General features: G+C 44.0%; 1 protein-coding gene across 1 annotated transcript in view; it reads right to left on the bottom strand.

Moving 5' to 3' along the window:
• LOC121283144 (L-lactate dehydrogenase A chain-like) overlaps positions 1 to 21,095 on the bottom strand; it is a 48,803-nt gene extending 27,708 nt beyond the window's left edge. The window contains exons 1-4 of the mRNA XM_041197299.1: positions 21,064 to 21,095; positions 16,676 to 16,843; positions 14,563 to 14,677; positions 419 to 592 (exon numbers count right to left, since the gene is read on the bottom strand). Of these exons, the coding sequence (XP_041053233.1) occupies positions 419 to 592; positions 14,563 to 14,677; positions 16,676 to 16,801 (415 nt within the window). The 5' untranslated portion in view covers positions 16,802 to 16,843; positions 21,064 to 21,095. The remainder of the gene's footprint in view (positions 1 to 418; positions 593 to 14,562; positions 14,678 to 16,675; positions 16,844 to 21,063) is intronic.
• Between the last annotated feature and the right edge of the window lie 1,538 nt (positions 21,096 to 22,633).

The following is a 22,633-nucleotide window of genomic DNA, read 5'->3' as shown; positions in this document are numbered from 1 at the left end:
GTGTTTGACTACTTAACAACAGTGACAACGCTGCAATAGTAGTTCTCTGAATCACTATCTTACAGCCTGAGGATGCGAAAAGCAGCTACGTACTTCAAAGTTCTTTCTTCGCTTCTCAATAAACTTATTTGGAAAAATGTTTGAATATTGGGTGTCGTACTGGAGCTCAAGGATTGTCTGGCAAGGACCAATCCCATTCAGAAAGAAGGGAGGAGAGAAAATTGGACAGGAAAGAAAAGGAAACAAGTGCAATAGTACAAATGTGTAGTGGTACCCAAATCTTTGCTTTAATCAAGCATTTCACCAAAACAAAAATAAAGATATTCAGTGGTGTGAGGTAGCATTCTAGATTTTCCCAGTGAATACACACATGCAACTGAAGACATTCTCAGCACTGTTTAATCAATTTAAACTTTACCTGGAGTCGTGACAACGAGTAAAACAGCACTTGGACTGTGCTTAACCAATTGAGGGATGATTTCCTTAAAGGTAGCTATGTTTTTCTGTAGCTGTCTTCTTTTCACTTCTCCCACTGCCTGCCGTACGCCAGTACAGATGATGCACACCTTTGAATCTTCTGTAACTAGAAAGTCTGCAGGATGGTCATTATAATAGACAATTATTCAGTTAAAAAGGAAACATAGGTATTTCATGTCAGACTTGGACTGTACCAAAGCTTTAACCTAAATATTCCATTATAAATAACATGAACGCAATTCAGAATGGTATTCGCCAGATACCAATCTTTAAATCTGCACAGTTTTTTATTCCTTACAACTGCTAGCCCATCAACTTGTTCTATAAAATACAAGTTTCCCATATTGTTCAATGGGCCTGGACTTACAGGAGACCGAACAGAACTGATGTTTGCAATATGGTGTTTCCCATTTTGATTACCGTGCAGCTACATACTTCAAAGTAGAACACAAATTGTCGGACAGAATATTGTAACCAGCAAATGTTACATTGAACAATGAAAAAGCTCTGTCTATTGTACTTGATACTTTTAGAATTGCTTCTTTTATGAGCTTCAGAATTAAAAGAATTGTTTAAAATTTATGTTCCTGTCAATGATGAACTCAGTCTGGAGTCGTAAATGTTTTAATTGATGGTAGGCAAAGCTCATGTTGCAGTTGTATACTACAACTATCTGTCAATAACATGCACTTCACTCAACAAATTACATTATACAGGCCGAGAGTGATTCTAGTTTTTCATTACAAGGGTCTCAGCAATCCCAAAGAGAATTTCACGACTTGCTCAGTCCAGCTGTGAGGAAGACTCGACTTTTTAACATTCGTTGCACATAACAATGGGAAGCATGCTTTCCTCTGCTTCAGAAGGTTATGGGTTCAAGCTCCGTACAAGAGAAATTTTGAGCACAAAATTTAGGCTGAGATTCCAATTCAGTTCTGAGAGGTACTGCGCTATCTTTCAGATGCTGTCTTTCCCAGAAGGAAAAGACAGTAAAAACTGGGAAATACTGGTCCAAACTGGTCTTGTAAACACTAAAATGGAACACCGTAAAAACTGGGAAATAAGAATACTAATCCAAACTGGTCTTTCTACCTTAAAATGGAACACCAGTAAAAACTAGGAAATAAGAGTACTGGTCCAAACTGTTTTTTCCCTTCAGGGTTTCAGATGAGGCATTATAAGCCAAGGCAAAAACAGAACTACCTGGAAAAACTCAGCAGGTCTGGCAGCATCAGCGGAGAAAAGAGTTGACGTTGCGAGTCCTCATGACCCTTCAACAGAACTGGAGGAATCCAAGGAGAGGGGTGAAATATAAGCTGGTTTAAGGTGGGGGGGGTGGGGGAGGGGTGCAGGGTGGGTGGGGGGAGAGAAGTGGAGAGGGGTGGTGTGATTATAGGGACAAGCAAGCATTGATAGAAGCAGAGAATCAAAAGACGTCAGAGACAAAAGAACAAAAGAACACAGAGGTGTTGAAGTTGATGATATTATCTAAACGAATCTACTAATTAAGAATGGATGCAACGGCACTCACGGTATAGCTCTAGTGGGGGTGGGGGGGCATAAAAGATTTAAAAATAATGGAAATAGGTGGGAAAAGAAAAATCTATATAAATTATTGGAAAAACAAAAGGAAGGGGGAAGAAACAGAAAGGGGGTGGGGATGGAGGAGGGAGTTCAAGATCTAAAGTTGTTGAATTCAATATTCAGTCCGGAAGGCTATAAAGTGTCTAGTCGGAAGATGAGGTGCTGTTCCTCCAGTTTGCGTTGGGGTTCACTGGAACAATGCAGCAAGCCAAGGACAGACATGTGGGTAAGAGAGCAGGGTGGAGTGTTAAAATGGCAAGCGACAGGGATGTTTGGGTCATTCTTGCAGACAGACCGCAGGTGTTCTGCAAAGCGGTCGCCCAGTTTACGTTTGGTCTCTCCAATGTAGAGGAGACCGCATTGGGAGCAACGAATACAGTAGACCAAGTTGGGGGAAATGCAGGTGAAATGCTGCTTCACTTGAAAGGAGTGTTTGGGTCCTTGGACGTTGAGAGAGGAAATGAAGGGGCAGGCGTTGCATCTTTTGCGTGGACATGGGGAGGTGCCATAGCTGGTGGTTGAGGAGTGGGGGGTGATGGAGGAGTGGACCAGGGTGTCCCGGAGGGAACGATCCCTACGGAATGCCACCGGGGGGGGTGAAGGGAAGATGTGTTTGGTGGTGACATCATGCTGGAGTTGGCGGAAATGGCGGAGGATGATCCTTTGAATGCGGAGGCTGGTGGGGTGATAAGTGAGGATAAGGGGGAGCCTATCATGTTTCTGGGAGGGAGGAGAAGGCATGAGGGCGGATGCGCGGGAGATGGGCCGGACACGGTTGAGGGCCCTGTCGACGACCGTGGGTGGAAAACCTGGGTTAAGGAAGAAGGAGGACATGTCAGAGGAACTGTTTTTGAAAGTAGCATCATCAGAGCAGATGCGACGAAGGCGAAGGAACTGAGAGAATGGATGGAGTCCTTACAGGAAGCGGGGTGTAAGGAGCCTTAGTCGAGGTAGCTGTGGGTGTCCGTAGGCTTGTAATGGATATTGGTGGACAGTCTATCACCAGAGATTGAGACAGAGAGGTCAAGGAAGGGGAGGGAAGTGTCAGAGATGGACCACGTGAAAATGATGGAGGGGTGGAGATTGGAAGCAAAATTAATAAATTTTTCTAAGTCCCGACGAGAGCATGAAGCAGCACCGAAGTAATCATCGATGTACCGGAGAAATAGTTGTGGAAGGGGGCCAGACTAGGACTGGAACAAAGAATGTTCCACATACCCCATAAAGAAACAGGCATAGCTGGGGCCCATGCGGGTACCCATAGCCACAGCTTTTATTTGGAGGAAGTGAGAGGAGTTGAAGGAGAAATTGTTCAGTGTGAGAACAAGTTCAGCCTGACGGAGGAGAGTAGTGGTAGATGGGGATTGTTCGGGCCTCTGTTCGAGGAAGAAGCTAAGGGCCCTCAGACCATCCTGGTGGGGGATGGAGGTGTAGAGGGATTGGATGTCCATGGTGAAGAGGAAACGGTTGGGGCCAGGGAACTGGAAATTGTTGATGTGACGTAAGGTGTCAGAGGAATCACGGATGTAGATAGGAAGGGACTGGACAAGAGGAGCGAGATGGGAGTCAAGATAATGAGAAATGAGTTCTGTGGGGCAGGAGCAAGCTGACATGATCGGTCTACCGGGACAGTTGTGTTGATGGATTTTGGGTAGGAAGTAGAAGCAGGCCGTCCAAGGTTGGGCGACTATCAGGTTGGAAGATGTGGGAGGAAGATCTCCAGAGGAGATGAGGTCAGTGACAGTCCTGGAAACAATCGCTTGATGTTCAGTGGTGGGGTCATGGTCCAGGGAGAGGTAGGAGGAAGTGTCTGCGAGTTGACGCTCAGCCTCCGCGAGGTAGAAGTCAGTGCACCAGACAACAACAGCACCACCCTTGTCAGCGGGTTTGATGACAATGTTGGGGTTGGACCTGAGAGGAAGGAGTGCAGTAAGTTCAGAGAGAGACAGATTTGAATGGGTGAGAGGAGCAGAGAAATTGTGACGCCTAATGTCGCGCCGACAGTTCTCAATGAAAAGATCAAGAGAAAGTAAGAATCCAGAGGGAGGGGTCCAGGTGGAGAGAGAATATTGGAGGCAGGTAAAAGGATCCGTTGAACGGGGAGAGGACTTCTGCCCAAAGAAGTGAGCCCGGAGACGAAGACGGCGAAAGAAGAGTTCAGCATCGTGCCAAGCCCGAAATTCATTGAGATGAGGGCGTAAGGGTATGAAACTAAGTCCTTTGCTGAGCACTGAACATTCAGCGTCGGAGAGGGGAAGGTCAGGGGGTATAGTGAATACATGGCTGGGACTGGGTTTGGAAGATGGGGTGGGGACGGAGGGACGGGCAGGGGTGGAGGGTCCTAGATGGGTGTTGGTGTCGATGAGTTGTTGGAGCTTGCGTTCCTTAGCACTTGTGAGAAAGAGAAAAAGTTTCTTGTTGAAGCGTCAGATGAGATGAAGTATAAAATGAAACTGGGGGCACGCGCAGCTTTGAAAAAGGGTGCGGCGGTGCTGCTGGAGGGAGAGGTCGAGTGTGTTCATATGGTGGCGCATGGCACTGAGCGTGGATCTCAGAATCTGACAGGAACAGCAGTCCAAGAAACGTTTTTTGTCCTGGAGATACCTGTAATCCTGGGATGGGTTCGAAACAAGAGGGATGGAATTTCAGCTGAAATCCACGTGGGGTAAGTTGGAGACGGAGACAGTCACTGAGAAAGGAGATAAGGCTGTGACAGCGGGTTTTAGTAAACATATTGTCAAACATCAGGAGAGAAATGGAAAACAATGAAGGTGAACAAGGCAAAAGAGAGATACGGAAACCTTGTTGCAGAGTGGAACAAAATTTCTTCAAGGTAGGCATTTCTTGAAGAGGAATGGCAGTCAATTAAACAGAGAGATAAAAACAAAAAACTGCAGATGCTGGAAATCCAAAACAAAAACAGAACTACCTGGAAAAACTCAGCAGGTCTGGCAGCATCGGCGGAGAAGAAAAGAGTTTACGTTTCGAGTCCTCATGACCCTTCAACAGAACTGGGTGAAACCAAGGAGAGGGGTGAAATATAAGCTGGTTTAAGGTGGGGGGTGGGGGGGGGGGTGGTTTGGGTTGGGAGAGAGAAGTGGGGAGGGAGGTGTGGTTGTAGGGCCAAACAAGCAGTGATAGGAGCAGATAATCAAAAGATGTCACAGACAATAGAACAAAAGAACACAGAGGTGTTGAAGTTGGTAATATTATCTAAACAAATGTGCTGATTAAGAATAGATGGTACGGCACTCAAGGTACAGCTCTAGTGGGGGTGGGGGGGGGCATAAAAGATTTAAAGATAATGGAAATAGGTGGGAAAATAAAAATCTATATAAATTATTGGAAAAAACAAAAAGAAGGGGGAAGGAACAGAAAGGGGGTGGGGATGGAGATGGGAGTTCAAGATCTAAAGTTGTTGAATTCAATATTCAGTCCGGAAGGCTATAAAGTATCTAGTCGGAAGATGAGATGTTGTTCCTCCAGTTTGTGTTGGGCTTCACTGGAACAATGCAGCAAGCCAAGGACAAACATGTGGGCAAGAGAGCAGGGTGGAGTGTTAAAATAGCAAGCGACAGGGAGGTTTGGGTCATTCTTGCAGACAGACCGCAGGTGTTCTGCAAAGCGGTCGCCCGGTTTATGTTTGGTTTCTCCAATGTAGAGGAGACTGCATTGGGAGCAACGAATGCAGTAGACTAAGTTGGGGGAAATGCAAGTGAAATGCTGCTTCACTTGAAAGGAGTGTTTGGGCCCTTGGACGGTGAGGAGAGAGGAAGTGAAGGGGCAGGTGTTGCAACTTTTGAGTGGGCATGGGGAGGTGCCATAGGTGGGGGTTGAGGAGTAGGGGGTGACTGAGGAGTGGACCAGGGTGTCCCGGAGGGAACGATCCCTACAGAATGCCGACAGTGGGGGTGAAGGGAAGATGTGTTTGGTAGCGGCTTCATGCTGGAATTGGCGGAAATGGCGGAGGATGATCCTTTGAATGTGGACACTGGTGGGATGATAAGTGAGGACAAGGGAGATCCGATCATGTTTCTGGGAGGGAGGAGAAGGCGTGAGGGCGGATGCGCGGGAGATGGGCCGGACACGGTTGAGAGCCCTGTCAACGACCGTGGGTGGAAAACCTGGGTTAAGGAAAAAGGAGGACATGGCAGAGGAACTGCTTTTGAAGGTAGCATCATCAGAACAGATGCGATGGAGGTGAAGGAACTGAGAGAATGGGATGGAGTCCTTATAGGAAGCGGGGTGTGAGGAGCTGAGTCGAGGTAGCTGTGGGCGTCGGTAGGCTTGTAATGGATATTGGTGGACAGTCTATCACCGGAGATTGAGACAGAGAGGTCAAGGAAGGGAACGGAAGCGTCAGAGATGGACCACATGAAAATGATGGAGGGGTGGAGTTGGAAGCAAAATTAATAAATTTTTCCAAGTCCCAATGAGAGCATGAAGCAGCACTGAAGTAATCATCGATGTACCGGAGAAAGAGTTGTGGAAGGGGACAAGAGTAGGACTGGAACAAGAAATGTTCCATATACCACATAAAGAGACAAGCATAGCTGGGGCCCATGCGGGTACCCATTTTAGGCGGGTACACCTTTTATTTGGAGGAAGTGAGAAGAGTTGAAGGAGAAATTGTTCAGTGTGAGAACAAGTTCAGCCTTACGGAGGAGATTAGTGGTAGATGGCGACCTCCATCCCTCACCAGGATGGTGTGAAGGCCCTTAGCTTCTTCCTCGAACAGAGGCCCGAACAATCCCCATCCAACACTACTCTCCTCCATCAGGCCGAACTTGTTCTCACACTGAATAATTTCTCCTTCAACTGCTCTCACTTCCTCCAAATAAAAGCTGTGGCTATGGGTACCCGCATGGGCCCCAGCTATGCCTGTCTCTTTATGGGGTATGTGGAACATTCCTTGTTCCAGTCCTACTCCGGCCCTCATCCACAACTCTTTCTCCAGTACATCAATGATTACTTCGGTGCTGCTTCATGCTCTCGTCGGGACTTGGAAAAATTTATTAATTTTGCTTCCAATCTCCACCCCTCCATCATTTTCACGTGGTCCAACTCTGACACTTCCCTTCCCTTCCTTGACTTCTCTGTCTCAATCTCTGGTGATAGACCGTCCACCAATATCCATTACAAGCCTACCGACTCCCATAGCTACCTCGACTACAGCTCCTCACACCCCGCTTCCTGTAAGGACTCCATACCATTCCCTCAGTTCCTTCGCCTCCGTCGCATCTGTTCTGATGATGCTACTTTCAAAAACAGTTCCTCTGACATGTCCTCCTTCTTCCTTAACCCAGGTTTTCCACCCATGGTCGTTGACAGGGCCCTCAACCGTGTCCGGCCCATCTCCCGCGCATCCGCCCTCACGCCTTCTCCTCCCTCCCAGAAACATGATAAGCTCCCCCTTGTCCTCACTTATCACCCACATTCAAAGGATCATCCTCCGCCATTTCCACCAACTCCAGCATGATGCCACCACCAAACTCATCTTCCCTTCACCCCCCCCGGTGGCATTCCGTAGGGATCGTTCCCTCCAGGACACCCTGGTCCACTCCTCCATCACCCCCTACTCCTCAACCCCCACCTATGGCACCTCCCCATACCCACTCAAAAGATGCAACACCTGCCCCTTCACTTCCTCTCTCCTCACCGTCCAAGGGCCCAAACACTCCTTTCAAGTGAAGCAGCATTTCACTTGCATTTCCCCCAACTTAGTCTACTGCATTCGTTGCTCCCAACAATGCAGTCTCCTCTACATTGGAGAAACCAAACATAAACCGGGCGACCGCTTTGCAGAATACCTGCGGTCTGTCTGCAAGAATGACCCAAACCTCCCTGTCGCTTGCTATTTTAACATTCCACCCTGCTCTCTTGCCCACATGTCTGTCCTTGGCTTGCTGCATTGTTCCAGTGAACCCCAACGCAAACTGGAGGAACAGCACCTCATCTTCCGACTAGGCACTTTACAGCTTTCCGGACTGAATATTGAATTCAACAACTTTAGATCTTGAACTCCCTCCTCCATCCCCACCCCCTTTCTGTTTTTTCAACCTTCCTTTTGATTTTTCCAATAATTTATATAGATTTTTCTTTTCCCACCTATTTCCATTATTTTTAAATCTTTTATGCCCCCCACCCATACCATCTCCACCCCTCCATCATTTTCACCTGGTCCATCTCTGATACTTCCCTTCCCTTCCTTGACTTCTCTGTCTCAATCTCTGGTGATAGACTGTCCACCAATATCCATTACAAGCTTACCGACTCCCATAGCTACCTCGACTAAAGCTCCTCACACCCCGCTTCCTGTAAGGACTCCATCCCATTCTCTCAGTTCCTTCGCCTCCGTCGCATCTGTTCTGATGATGCTACTTTCAAAAACAGTTCCTCTGACATGTCCTCCTTCTTCCTTAACCCAGGTTTTCCACCCACGGTCGTTGACAGGGCCCTCAAACATGTCCGACCCATCTCCTGCGCATCCGCCCTCACGCCTTCTCCTCCCTCCCATAAACATGATAGGCTCCCCCTTGTCCTCACTTATCCCCCGCATTCAAAGGATCATCCTCCGCCATTTCCACCAACTCCAGCATGATGCCACCACCAAACTCATCTTCCCTTCACCCGCCCTGGTGGCATTTCGTAGGGATCGTTCCCTCTGGGACACCCTGGTCCACTCCTCCATCACCCCCTACTCCTCAACCCCCACCTATGGCACCTCCCCATGCCCACGCAAAAGATGCAACACCTGCCCCTTCACTTCCTCTCTCCTCACCGTCCAAGGGCCCAAATACTCCTTTCAAGTGAAGCAGCATTTCACTTGCATTTCCCCCAACTTAGTCTACTGCATTCGTTGCTCCCAATGCAGTCTCCTCTACATTGGAGAAACCAAACATAAACTGGGCGACCGCTTTGCAGAACACCTGCGGTCTGTCCGCAAGAATGACTCAAACCTCCCTGTCGCTTGCCATTTTAACACTCCACCCTGCTCTCTTGCCCACATGTCTGTCCTTGGCTTGCTGCATTGTTCCAGTGAAGCCCAACGCAAACTGGAGGAACAGCACCTCATCTTCTGACTAGGCACTTTACAGCCTTCCGGACTGAATATTGAATTCAACAACTTTAGATCTTGAACTCCCTCTTCCATCCCCACCCCCTTTCTGTTTCTTCCCCCTTCTTTTTGTTTTTTCCAATAATTTATACAGATTTTTCTTTTCCCACCTATTTCCATTATTTTAAAATCTTTTACGCCCCCCCCCACCCCCACTAGAGCTGTACCTTGACTGCTGTACCATCCATTCTTAATTAGCACATTCGTTTAGATAATATCACCAACTTTAACTCTAATGCCTATGTGTTCTATTGTACTATTGTCGTTGACATCTTTTGATGATCTGCTTCTATCACTGCTTGTTTGTCCTTACAACCACACCGCCCCCCCTCCACCTCTCTGTCTCTCTATCTCTCCGCCCCCCACACACACACCTTAAACCAGCTTATATTTCAAATCTTTCTTGGACTCGAACTCAAGTTCTGTCGAAGGGTCATGAGGACTCGAAACGTCAACTCTTTTCTTCTCCGCCGATGGTGCCAGACCTGCTGAGTTTTTCCAGGTAGTTCTATTTTTGTTTTGGATTTCCAGCATCCGCAGTTTTTTGTTTTTATCTATTATAAACCAAGGCCCTATCTGCTCCCTTAGATGGATCCACAGCACTATTTTGAACAAATGCAGTGGAATTTTTCCTGGTGATCTGGCCACATTTATTTCTCAATCAACTTTACTGAGATAGATTAGCTGCATGTGCAATCTTGCTGCGTATAAATAGGCTGTTACTTTTTCTATTTAACAGTGACTAAAGTTCAAAAGTACTTAGTTGGCCTGTAAAGCACTTTGGCTGACCAGTGATCATGGAAGGCATTGTATAAACTTGTGTCATCTTTTTAAAAAGAAACAGATCTTCCTGCAGCCAGATTTAGCAATCTGGTAAGTTTTCATTGGAATTGTAGCTGCTGGAGAGACAAATAGGCATAGGGTATCATTTCTTGAATTTAGCTTAATGTTGGAAACAACCTGAGGCTTCAAGCACTTCTATATTTTAATTGTTCTGGTGATGTGGAATCTGTAACCAAAGCGGACATTCTTAAAGTTTCGGGATATATCCGGACTGTCTATATTACACAATGTATGTTGTAAAGCATTAAAATAATCAGGTTTGCATTTATGTTATTTTTGAAATGTTCAGAGAAAATATTTTTAAAATGCAACCAAATTTGGTGACATCCAAGACACTAAGTACCTTTAGTGATACATCTATACCTATTTAAATTAGGGTTGACCACTGCCCTCCTCCATTCCTCCACTGGCTCAGCTCGTGAAAGCACTGAGTAGCTGAGCTATCTATGTCAATTTAGAACCCGCTCTCTGCTGACTTAGCTCACCTCAATGGGTCTTGGCCTTCTGCATCATCTCTGAGTGAAGCCCATTTGCTTCAGCTGTTGGCTGATGAGATGTGCTGCAAATGATTATTATTGTGACCTCTCTGACTTCCCCCTTTCTCGCTATGGCTAGTTAGAAGATGTAAGCCACATACTTGCAGGCTGCACCCAATAGCAAGGGCTGCCTGCTTAATAATGGATTTTTGCAATGTCCTTCACTCAGCAATCCAATTGTTAGCACACTTAGACTAACATACTTGACTTTATAATCTATATAAATGCAATCACATCAATAAAAACAACTGAGGCATCAATGGGGCATTATAAATAGCTAAATTGCACCTCAAATAAATTGCATCCTGAGTTAGAAAATCAGAAATTGGTCTGGTTCCAGCCTCTGGTCACTATCATGCTAATCCTATGGCACTTTCTGCTCCTTTGAGCAGCTAACCTTATTCCAGCTCTCATTTAAAATCCTTGTTCTCTACCTTCCACCTAAGAAACATGAAAAATTTTCATTACTTTCTCTCCATTGCTTCCCTCCCTCAGCCTCTGCACTGAGTGACTTCTCATCCTCGATGATTTCAACGACCATCTGAGTACATCATGTTCTCTCTCTCCTCTGAGCTCACTGCCCTCCATGTAGACTCCCCAACCCATATTCACAGCCTCCCTCAGAATTGCTGTTTCACTACTCCTGTCATGTCAATCATAGATAAGACCATCTCTGATTACTTCCTTGTATTGCCCTCCACCAATATCCCCCTTCAGCCCCTCAACCTGGAAATAACTTTCTAATTCACTCGTTACTGAACTTTCAAAATCCCAACTGCCTCGCCATTGGCTCTCCATTCACTATGACATTTCTACAGCTGACAATCTGCTTAACCACACTCTCACTTCCACCCTTGATGCCCTAGTCCCCATTAAAACCATTGCTCTCTCTCACACTGGCTATTTCCCTGGTACATCCCTCATCCCCACTCCCTTAAGTCCAAGGGACGTAGTCTTGAAATGATATGGCAGACAACTGGTTTAGCCATTTACCAGCAGGTCTGGTTGGATCACATAAAGTATCACTATCCTTATTGTCAAATCCATCCATGATGTTGCCCCTTCTATCTCTGTAATCTTTTCCCGCTCTATAACCCTCCAAGATCTCTGCACTCCTTCAATTCTGGCCTCTTCAGCATTTCTGAATTTAAATGCTCTGCCAGTGGTGGTCATTCCTCCAACTATGAAGAATCTATGCTTTAATATTCCCTCCCAAAACCTCTTTAACGCTCTTTCTTCCTTTAAGATGCTCTATAATACCTATATTATAGACAACCACATGATACAAAAACCTGCTCAACTACCAGTAAAAAGAAAGAGTCTTTAATGCAAAAGCAAATCCACAAAATCTAAAAATATCACAGATTGCCTAGCAACAATTGAGGCCATGGGACAGATGTCTTTCCTCTACTCATTCAATCTCCCAGGTGACTTGTCACCATGCCAACTACTCAATCTGGGCAGAGGGAGTCTTGGAAAAGGGCCTGGGAGTGGTGGATGGTTCATTACTTTAGATGCTTGCACAATACCTCAAAGTAACCAAAGAAGTAAACAGATTGCTTAAATATACAGCCAGACCGATCTCCAGAGGTTGTGCTCCAATTCCAAGTTGCCTTATTATTAAAAATATGCAAGCACATGCAGAAAAGAGTAATGAGACTAATCCCAAGAATAAAGGAGATGAGCTATGAAAGCATAAGCTTAAGTTCTACAACATAGAAAGAATATTGGGGGAACCTCACTGTGTTATATACGAACATACAGATAAGGACCACTTAATCCTTCGGGCCTGCTCCTCCATTCAACGAGATCATGGCTGATCTGATTGTAACCTCAACTCCACATTCTCACCTACCCCCAATAACCTTTCATCCCCATGCTTATCAAGAATCTATCCAGCTCTGCCTTAAAAATATTCAAAGACTCTGCTTCCACTGTCTTTTGAGGAAGAAAGTTCCAAAGACTCTCAACCCTCAGAGAAAAAAAATTCTCCTCATCTCTGTCCTAAATAGGCAAACCCCTAATTTTAAACAGTGGCTCCTAGTACTAGATTCTCCCACAAGAGGAAACGTCCTCTCCACATTGACCCTGTCAAGATCCTTCAGGATATTATATGTTTCAATTAAGTCGCTTCTTACTCTTCTGTCCTCCAGCAGATACAAGCCTAGCCTGTCCAACGTTACCTCATAAGACAACCTGCCCATTCCAGGTATTAGTCTAGTAAACCTTCTGTGGTATGTAATATGTTACATGAGAAATGGTTCTGTTCACCAGGTACTACTTTAAATTAAGCCAGGAAAGTGGGACCAAGAGAACACATGTTAACTTCATGAGAACTAGTTTTGAACATATACTAACAGATATTTAGAGATATTTACAGCAAAAACAACTCCATAGCATCTAAAAATATCACAGATTGCCTAGCAGCATCTTTCCTCTACTCATTCAATCTCCCAGGTGACTTGTCACCATGTCAACTGTTCAGTCTGGGCAGAGGGGTTCTTGAAAAAGGGCCTGGAAGTGGTGGATGATTCATTACTTTCAATGCTTGCACAATACCTCAAAGCAATTAATGAAGTAAACAGATTGCTTAAATATACAGCCAGACCAAATCATTTATTTGGTTTATATTAACTTATTAATTAATTATTAAGTAATTGTTGTTAAAATGTAATAGATTTTTGCCTCTTGCATTTTTATTCTAACTGCATGGTGTGAACAAAACACTCATTGATTTGCCATGAAACAGACATTTCATTTCACTCGTCACCGGTACAAAGAAACCAGCATTAACCCTGAAACCAGCATTAACCCATGTCCATGTGAATAGCCACATGGTACAAGAGCCAATAGTACATGAGGCTTTTTAATGCAAAGTAAAACAGAATGCTTACCACACATCTCAAAAAGGCAGAGCATTTGACACTACAACATGGGGCTCATTGCCACTATACCAGTTGTTTGCTGGTCAGTGAGCGCAGGGATAAAGTGTGAATGTGGGAGTGCGAGTTAAGGTATAGACAGCTATAGGAGACTTGAATGAGCTCAAGTTTATGGAGAGTGGAAGATGGGAGGCTGGCCAGGAATGTATTGGAATAGTTGGGTCTGGAGGTTGCAAAAGCCAGGCTAAAGATTTCAACAGCAGATGGGCTGGGGCAGTGGCAGAGACAGGCCTATTTTATGGAGGTGGAAGTAGTGATGGAGAAGATATGGGGTTGCATATTCAGCACAGGGTCTAATAGGTTGAAACCAGCCTGGTTTGAGACAATGGCCATGCAGGAGGATGGAATCAGGAGTTTGTGGCATGTGCTGAAGACAATGGCTTTGATCTGCCAAATGTTTATCTGAAGAAAATTTTGACTCATCCAGAACTGCATGTCAGACAAGAGGTCTGTCTGCAGAGAGGCAGCAGTGGGGCCAATGGAAATGGTAGTGAGGGAGAGCTGTGTGTCACCAGCTTAACTGTGGTGCCTAATGTTGTTCCTTTGAATAATGTCTCTCAGGGGCAATTTTAGCTGAAAAATTGGAGTGGGTCAAGGATGGATCCTTGGGGTACTCCAGAGATAATGGTGCAGGGGGCAAGAAGAGAGGCCGTTGTTCGAGATTTTCCGACTCTGAGTGGATAGGGAAGAGCGGAACAAGGTAAAGCTAGTCCCAGCCAGCTGAATAGACAAGAGGCATTGAAAAAGAATGGTGAAGTGAACTGCGTGAAAGGTTGCAGAGAATTCGCAAAGGATGCAGAGGAATAGTGCACTATGGTCACAATCATAGAGGATGACAAGTTTGTATAGGTAGTTTCCATTATAAATGTGGACATAGGAATTTATGACTCAAAAATCTGACAGGAAATAGCAGATTTTTAATATATAATATTGGTGGGTATGTTAGATGAGCAACTTGTGAGCAAATGCATGCTTAAAAAGTATAAAAGTAAAATTATATTTTCACTCGAAAAATTTAACACCATTAAATATGCCACAATAAATCCCATGGTCCATCACCGACCTGTGTCTGCTGAAATTTTGGACTTCAGAAACAGGCTACCATGTAACAAATCCAGAGCCTCTCCCTTCAGTTTATCTGCCACTCTGTCAACTAGAACCAGTTCATCAGAAAGATGCTACAGGAAGAAATAATGCAAAATAAATATATTTGGAAAATACTGGTTTTAGTTTGGTGTTCAATCATTATGTGACATTATAACAATATATCAAAAATATATTCATAGCGTCATTACAGCACAGAAGGAGGCCATTCATCCCTTTGAGTTCATGCCATACCATTGATATCACTCTAGTTGGTCCAGCATTTACAAGTTTCTTAGACCATATCCTCAATCACATTGTCTACATACTTTAAATTGTCTATAAGATTGCCTGTCAAGGAGAGCAAGAGTGTCTAAGTGTCTGTCTTCAAGAGTCACTTAGGTGTATCCTATGAAGCCACAGTTAAAGTTGAAGTCCAAGTTCCCATTCAGTTCCATTCATTTCAAGAAGCAGACATCACCAGTTCATGGTGTTTTGGTTTAGGATTTTTTCATCAATAAAGTAACTAGGGAACTAACAGCCCTTTCCAAATATCGTTGGCACAACGATGCTGCACATGGTTGTACCAAATCCCTTTCCACTTTAAAATGGCGCAGAGAACATTGAGGTAAAGCATGCCTCTCAGAACAGTACTGATTGATTGACCTACATCAGCTCTCAGTCAAGTAGACTCTTGATTTTAAAATTCTCATCCTTGTTTTCAAATCTCTCAATGGCCTCTCCCCTCTCTATCCCTATACTCTTCTCCAACCCACAACCCTCTGAGGTATCTGATCTCCACTAATTCTGGCCTCTTGTGAACCCCAATTTTAACTGCTCCACAATTGGTGACCATGCCTTCAATTGTCTAGGCCCCACGTTCTGGAATCCACTTCCCACACCTCTCCACCTCGCTACCATACCTCCCTCCTTTAAGATACTCCTTTAAACCTGTCTCATTGACTAAGCCTTTGGTCACCTGACCTAACAGCTCCTTATGTTGCTCATGTCATATTTTGTTTTCTAATGCTCCTGTGAAGTGCCTTGGGACATTTCATTACATTAAAGGCACAATATAAATATAAGCTGTTGTTGTTGTTAGGGACGGGCAATAAATACTGACCTTGTCAGCAGTGCCTGCACCAAATGAATAAGAAACTAAAACAGACCATTTGCGCATCATCTCATTTCTGTCTGTGGGATCTTGCTGTGCACAAACTGACTGCCACATTTTCTGACATGGCAACAGTAACTACACTTCAAACGTATTTAATTGACAGTGGAGCATTTTGGAACATCCTAGGGTTGAGGTGGGTGCTATAGAATTGCGAGTCTTTCATTGTTTTCCAATTACCATTGAGAAGGTGAAGGTCAGCCACCTGCTTGACCATAAATGAGTACCTTCCAAGACTATTTCAGAGGGCATTTGAGAGTCAACCACATTGCTGTGGATCAGAAGTCTAGGTTATCGATTTTATTCAGAGCTGAGTTAGATAGATTTTTGATGGACAAGCGTGTCGAGGGTTATGAGGGGACAGGAAAGTGGAGTTAAGACCACAACCAGATCAGCCATGATCTTATCAAATGGTGGAGCATTCTTGATGGGTCATATGGCTTATTTGTGCTCCTAGGTCCTTTGTGCCTATGTTCCTATGAAGTCACATTTTTTTTTATTCATTTACAGGATGTGTTAGACTAGCATTTATTGTCCATCCTAATTGCCCTTGAGGAGGCGGTGGTGAGCTACCTTCTTGAACCGTTGCAGTCCCTCTGGTGTCGGTACACCCACAGTGCTGTTCGGGAGAGAGTTAGGCCAGACCTGTAAAGGAGTACAAATGGCCTTCCCTAAAGGACTTTAGTGAACCAGCTGGGTTTTTATGACATCCATTGTCAACATTACTAACATTTTTTTTTCATTCCAGAGATATTTAATTAATTGGATTTAAACTCTCCAGTATGCTATGGTGGGATTTGAACTCATGGCTGCAAAACTTCTGCATTACTAGTTCAGGAACATAGCCACCATGGCTATCATATACAAAATGTAAAAAAAAACGACAGCTGCACAGAATAATGAATGTGATACATCTTACCTGCTGTAGAACAGAAATGGCACAGGACATACCAACTTGTCCAGCTCCCACTATTGAGACTTTTGAAGTTGCCTTCATAGGAGTGTCAGCATGCACCTCGTGCATCAATTTATTTTTCAAGCTCATTGTTTTTATTTAAACTGAGGTCAGCCTAGAAAGATCAAAAATCTGAAGGGGAACATCATTCGTCTGTTAATATCATACGGTTTGCGGTTTAGTGTTATAGAAAAGCATGAACAACCATGAACATGTACTTCTGACATCCCGAATTTGAATCAGAGCTTCGAGTGACACTTCATCGCTTCTGCTGCGGGTGTATAATTTCTTGGCAAGACATTTCATGCAGCCCTGCATAATAACCGATGCCCAGTTTGAATTGGAGTCATTCGAAGCGTTAACTCTGTTTCTCTCTCCACAGGTGCTTGCAAGAGCAGCTGAGTGTTTCCAGCATTTTCTGTTTTTATTCCTTTACCTCAGGGTTGGAGAGGAAAATGCGACAAAAGTGCGCCGTGAAAGGATGCCAATTGCCAAGCCCGATTTTAATTTACTCCAACGCCCGTTCACTTACACCAAGTTAAAACCGGGTCAAGTGTGAAGCAGCCCCACCAGCCCGGGCTATTACAGACTTAACAAGGAAGGATACCAGGGAATTCTTTAAAACGAGAAAAAGTATGAGAAAGGACGTAACTTTTAAAATATATATTTATATATATTTAATTACGACTTCACTATTAACGATCCTGAGGATCATCAATATTGAATTCCTGGAACTTACACTGTCTGCCTGACATTATCCTCTGGGTGCTTAACCAACATGTATCAAAATTCTTTGTCATTTTAATGAAGACACCAGCACATTTAAATAAAGCATTTTGGGTGAGCATATCACAAGGTGTCATTTCCAGGCTGTTAATGCCCGTCTCAATTTTCTCTCCCTATCAATATTTTCTTTCAAGTCTCTGAATATTATCCTTTTTTTCACTTACACAAACTTTGTTTTTTTTGCTGGCGACTTGCTCTTGCCCCTGGTTTCAGTCCGGCCACTGTTTCCGATGAGGTGGGGGAGGGAGGTGTGTGCTCGCGGGTTTTCTTTTATCGTCTCTCCGTGACCTGATGGATCTTCTCCGCCTCTCTTCCCCTTCAGCAGATGTTTTGTCCCAACCGCTCCCACCTCTCCGTTTTTATTCAAACTCCGAAATCTCCGCTCGAAATTCTCTCCGCTCCCCCCTCCCCCCCCCCCACCCCACACCCCTCGCGCCCCCGCCCCCTTTCCCAGGGCAAGGCCGCCTGTCACCCGCAAGTCGCACAGGGTGTGGTTCCTGTTTCAGCTCTAACATTAACCCCAGGTACTTTAAAATCCAGGACCCACATGAACAGGAGCGAGGTCATTCGGCCGATTAAACGCGGTGGACAACTTTTATTTACCACCCAAGCTATAAACAGCAAAAGAAAGAGGGCCATCTCCCCATCTGGATTGTACAGACCTCACCTTCCTTCACCTTGGTGCCACATCTTCCCCAACACCGCCCCTGAATGATCAGAACCCAGTCTTTTCTGATCTTGTACTTTGGGCTACATTCACATTATAACTAGTGTCTTCAAGACTTCCCATTGCACTTAATGCAATACCCAATCTTTTATGAGCTCAGGGTGCAGGATTCGCTGCAGCATTTATTGCCCATTTGTAATTGCGCTTAAGAAGGTGCCGGGTACACACCATCTTCAACCCCTGCACTCCACTTGGTGAAGGCTTATGGTGGAGGAAAGTGGAGCTGAGACCACAACCAGATTAGACATGATCTTATTGAATAGCAAAGCAGGCTGGAAGGAATAATTGGCCTACTCCTGTTTATAAGTCCTATGTTCCTAAAGCACTCTCACAGTTCTGTTAAGTAGGGAGTTCCCAGATACTTACCTGGCAAAGATGAAGGAAGGGTGTTTTATCTACAGTCTGGATGATGTGGGGCTTCCAGGAGGTGATGTCTCTATGCACCTGCTGCCCTTGTCCTTCTAGGTGGTGGAGGTTGTTGATTTTAAGATGGCAGCATTTTGAAAGAAGGCTCCGCATTGCCAGGAAATTAAGCCTCCAGATCGGTGATTAGTCAAGCTGGAGCGGCCTGATTCAGCTTGGTGTCATCAGCTGTGCACATCAGTCTTCTCCCTAGCCACATCCCACCTCCCCCCTCCACTTGCCCCCCACCCTCAAGGATTGGTTCTTGAGTTGACCCCAGAACTGCAACCGTGTGGCCTAGATGTGTGTTGCTGTGTTGGAGTTGTTGCCATTCAGCAGAAGGCATTTGGGCTGGAATTCCTCTGCACAAGGGCAGGCTGGGCCAGCAAAAGCGGGCGATCTGCTTAGCCTGGAGCTTTTCAGAAGCAGAGGAATAGCAGAATTTTCAAGGCTTGCCAATTGCCTGTTGATGGACTGTGTCTATCTGGGACCAGAGAGCTTCCCAGAATCCCACATATTGCCTCATCTCCATGTACACCACCAATGCCTGAGATAGGAAACATTTTTGGAGGTCATAGCCACATTATATACCCATTGTTTATACCTGTGCTGGGGGAGGAGCATGAAAACCCTGTTAGGGGGAAGGAAGTAAGTAAGAATTTATGGTAAGGGAGAATTTATTGAAAAGGAATGAATTACTTAAAATCTCCAGGCGACCAGGGCTACCAAGCACATTGGCAGTTAAAGGTTATCAGATGAACCTTGCACAGCCTTAGGGCCTGCAAACAACAGAAAGGCCTTGGGAGCCGGACTGCAGTCAGATCATTGGCAATAACAACTAAGATTAAGTGTGCTCTTCAACAGATAAAGGAAGAACAGATGGTCCCAGCTTAGATAGAAAGGAAGGTCTCTGTCTGGGTGAAAATTAGGGACATACGATGCATGTACCTGTTACCAGAGATGTCTGTTTAATGTAAACTTATATGTTGACGAGATTGGAATCTGGAAACTGTTCTTGAACATGACCGATAATGTATAAATATGTTGAACACTTGTAATTTAGCAGAGTGCTATCTCAAGCTGTATTGAGATGGTTCTCCCCTTGCAATTGCTCGAATAAACGATCATAACCTGTACCTGAGACTCCTGTGGTTAGTTTGTCAAAGTGACCACAACAACTCAAAACTCTTTCTCTATTTTCCATCTCTCTTTGTTCTATTTTGCTGTGATGTTGGTGCTGCGTCATAGAGACATGGGTTATATTCATGAGGTAATTCTTTATTTCTTTTGGTTATGCATAAGCAATTGTACCCACAGCAAATTACCGTAAGGAGAATAAATGTGTATTGAATATATTGAAGCAAAGTGAGATTCCCTGAAGCAGCTGTCTCTCTCTGAATCATTTTAGTCCAGGTTTGATTCTTGACATCAAATTCACACTCTTGAGGTTTAACATCAGGGTTGAATCAAAGGAGCACCCCACCAATGCTAAACTTGAAGTGTGAATGCACTGTAACTTTCTGGTGCAAAATCTAATCTAAATCAAAATCTAGGTCCACAAAGCCATGGATGTTATATTACAAATAAGGAAAGAAAATGCTGAAAATAAGTGACAGGTCAATCAGCATCTGCAATGAAAAGGTGTCAATCTTTCAGGTGTAGACCCTTTAATAGAACTGTCCGACAGAACCTACACACAAAAGGTTAACTCGTCTTTTCACTTTTAGATGCTAACGGATATGTTGTCTATATCTAATACTTTCTGAATTTATTTTAGGTTTATATTATTTTGCAGTTTTTTCTATTGTTATTTTTTATGAGTGTTTTGGGAGTATTATTGTAACCCAAGACTAAGATCATACTTTACTGGGCAGCAATGATCCTCTTGCGCCTATATGCCACGGACACTTGGACTCATGAATACAGGTTCACCTTCATTTCTCAATGTTCGCTGACTTACATTGGCTCATTGTCCACCAATGCCTCAATTTTAAAATTCTTGAATGCTTCCTATTTTTTTCCCATGCAGTATTTCATTCGTTTATTCACCTTAAATCCTAATTTGTTATATCATCTTTTTCCTGTACAATTCAATTTCAGTAATAACTGTAAGATTTCTAAATGAAATAGACAAATGACATAGAGTTTACTGCACAGAAATAGGCCATTCAGCTCCTCCAATGTGTCAGTGCTAATGCTCCATGCAAGTCCCCTCCCACCCCCTCTTTATCTCACGCTATCAGTATATACTTCTTTCTCCCTCGTGTTTATCCAGCTTCGTCTTAAATACATCTACACTATTCACCTCAACCATTCACTTGTGATAGTGAGTTCCACATTCTCACCACTCTCTCAGTAAATCCTAACTATTCCTTTATTTCAACTTGGCTTCTTTCTCCCTACTCATTATTTAGGATCAAATCTAATATTATCTTACCTTTTGTGGGTTGCTTCATCTGTTTTTCAATAAAAAAATGTCTTGATAGATTTCAGCAAAGTCCTGTGACATAAAGGTTGCCCAAACTATATGGTCAAATTCATGTCAGAAAGATCAAAATCAAATAATAATAACAGCTCATAGCACAGCAGCACACTCACCTCCTTTATGTTTTGTGATGATGGAAGAACATAGGAATGGAAACAGGCTGTCAGCCTCCTAAGCCCGTCCCTCCATTTGATGGGACCGTGACTAATCCGTATCCTAATTCCATCTACCTACCTTGGCTTTACATCTTTTAGTAACAGTGGCTAACAAAAGTCTATTGATCTCAGATTTATTAATTGGGCTAACATCTACTGCTTTTTATGGAACAGAGTTCCACCCTTCTACCACCATTTTTTTCCCTTTATTCTTTCATGGGATGTGGGCTTTGTTGGCAAGGCCAGCATTTGTTGCCCATTCTTAAGTCTTTGAACTGAATGGCTTGCTAGGTTTCTTCAGATGGCAGTTAAGAGTCAACCACAATGCTGTAGGTCGGGAGTCACATGTAAGCCAGACCAGGTAAGGATGGGTTTCCTTCCAGATGGCTTTTTATGACAATTAATGATAGTTTCATAGTCACCATTACTAAGCTATATCCCAGATTTATTAACTGAGTTCAAATTCCACCAGCTGCCACAATGGGACTTGAACCCATGTCCCCAGATCATTAGCCTTGTGTCTGGATTACTAGTGCATTGACATTGGCACTAAGCCACCATCCCTCTAAAAGGGGGAGATATGTATGCTAGATTTGCTAATGGCCGGGATTTTCCAGCCCTGCCATGGCAGGACCTGCCGCAGGGAATGGGGCGGCCCAGCCAAAAGTCCATTGACATTCATTGGAATCGAGTGACCCTGGCAGCGAGCAGGGCCAGAAAATCCTGTTCAATGTCTCTCGTGGATGACCGAGCTCTGATTTCAAGGTTTTGTCCCCTTGTTGCAGGACTCTCCCACTAGCAAAAAAGGTTTTCCTCTCTCTATGTTCTTAATTCCTTTCAAAACCCTAAAATTCTCAATCAAATTGTGCATCAATCTTCTATATTCCAAGGAAAACAAGCCTACTTTATGAAATCTCTTTTTCTAATCTGACCCTTGGAGCACTGGTAACATGTTGGTGAATCTGTGTTGCAGCCTTTCCAAAGACCAATACTATATCCCTTTTCCAAAGTATGGTGCCCAGAACTCAAGATATGATCCAACCAGAGTTTAGTAAAAAAAAAGGAAATGCTGGAAATACTTTTATATGAAAGAGAGTTATATTCAGCCTGAACTGTTAACTCAGTTTCTCTCTCCACAGATACTGCCAGACCTACTGAGTTTTTCCAGCATTCTGTTTTTATTTTAGATTTCCAGCATCTGTAGGATTTTGCTTTTATTTCAGAGTTTTGTATGGTTGTAGCAAAATGTCTTCTCTTTCAAATTATTGCCCTTTAGATATAGTGGTTAATAGTTCAATAGCCTTTTTGGTTTTTTTTGTACCTGACTACTACATTTTAGTGACCTGTATATTTTTCTTGACCTCCAC

This window comes from Carcharodon carcharias, chromosome 10 (assembly GCF_017639515.1).
Source record: "Carcharodon carcharias isolate sCarCar2 chromosome 10, sCarCar2.pri, whole genome shotgun sequence".
Lineage (NCBI taxonomy): Eukaryota > Metazoa > Chordata > Chondrichthyes > Lamniformes > Lamnidae > Carcharodon > Carcharodon carcharias.
This window is presented reverse-complemented; position numbering and strand designations above follow the sequence as displayed.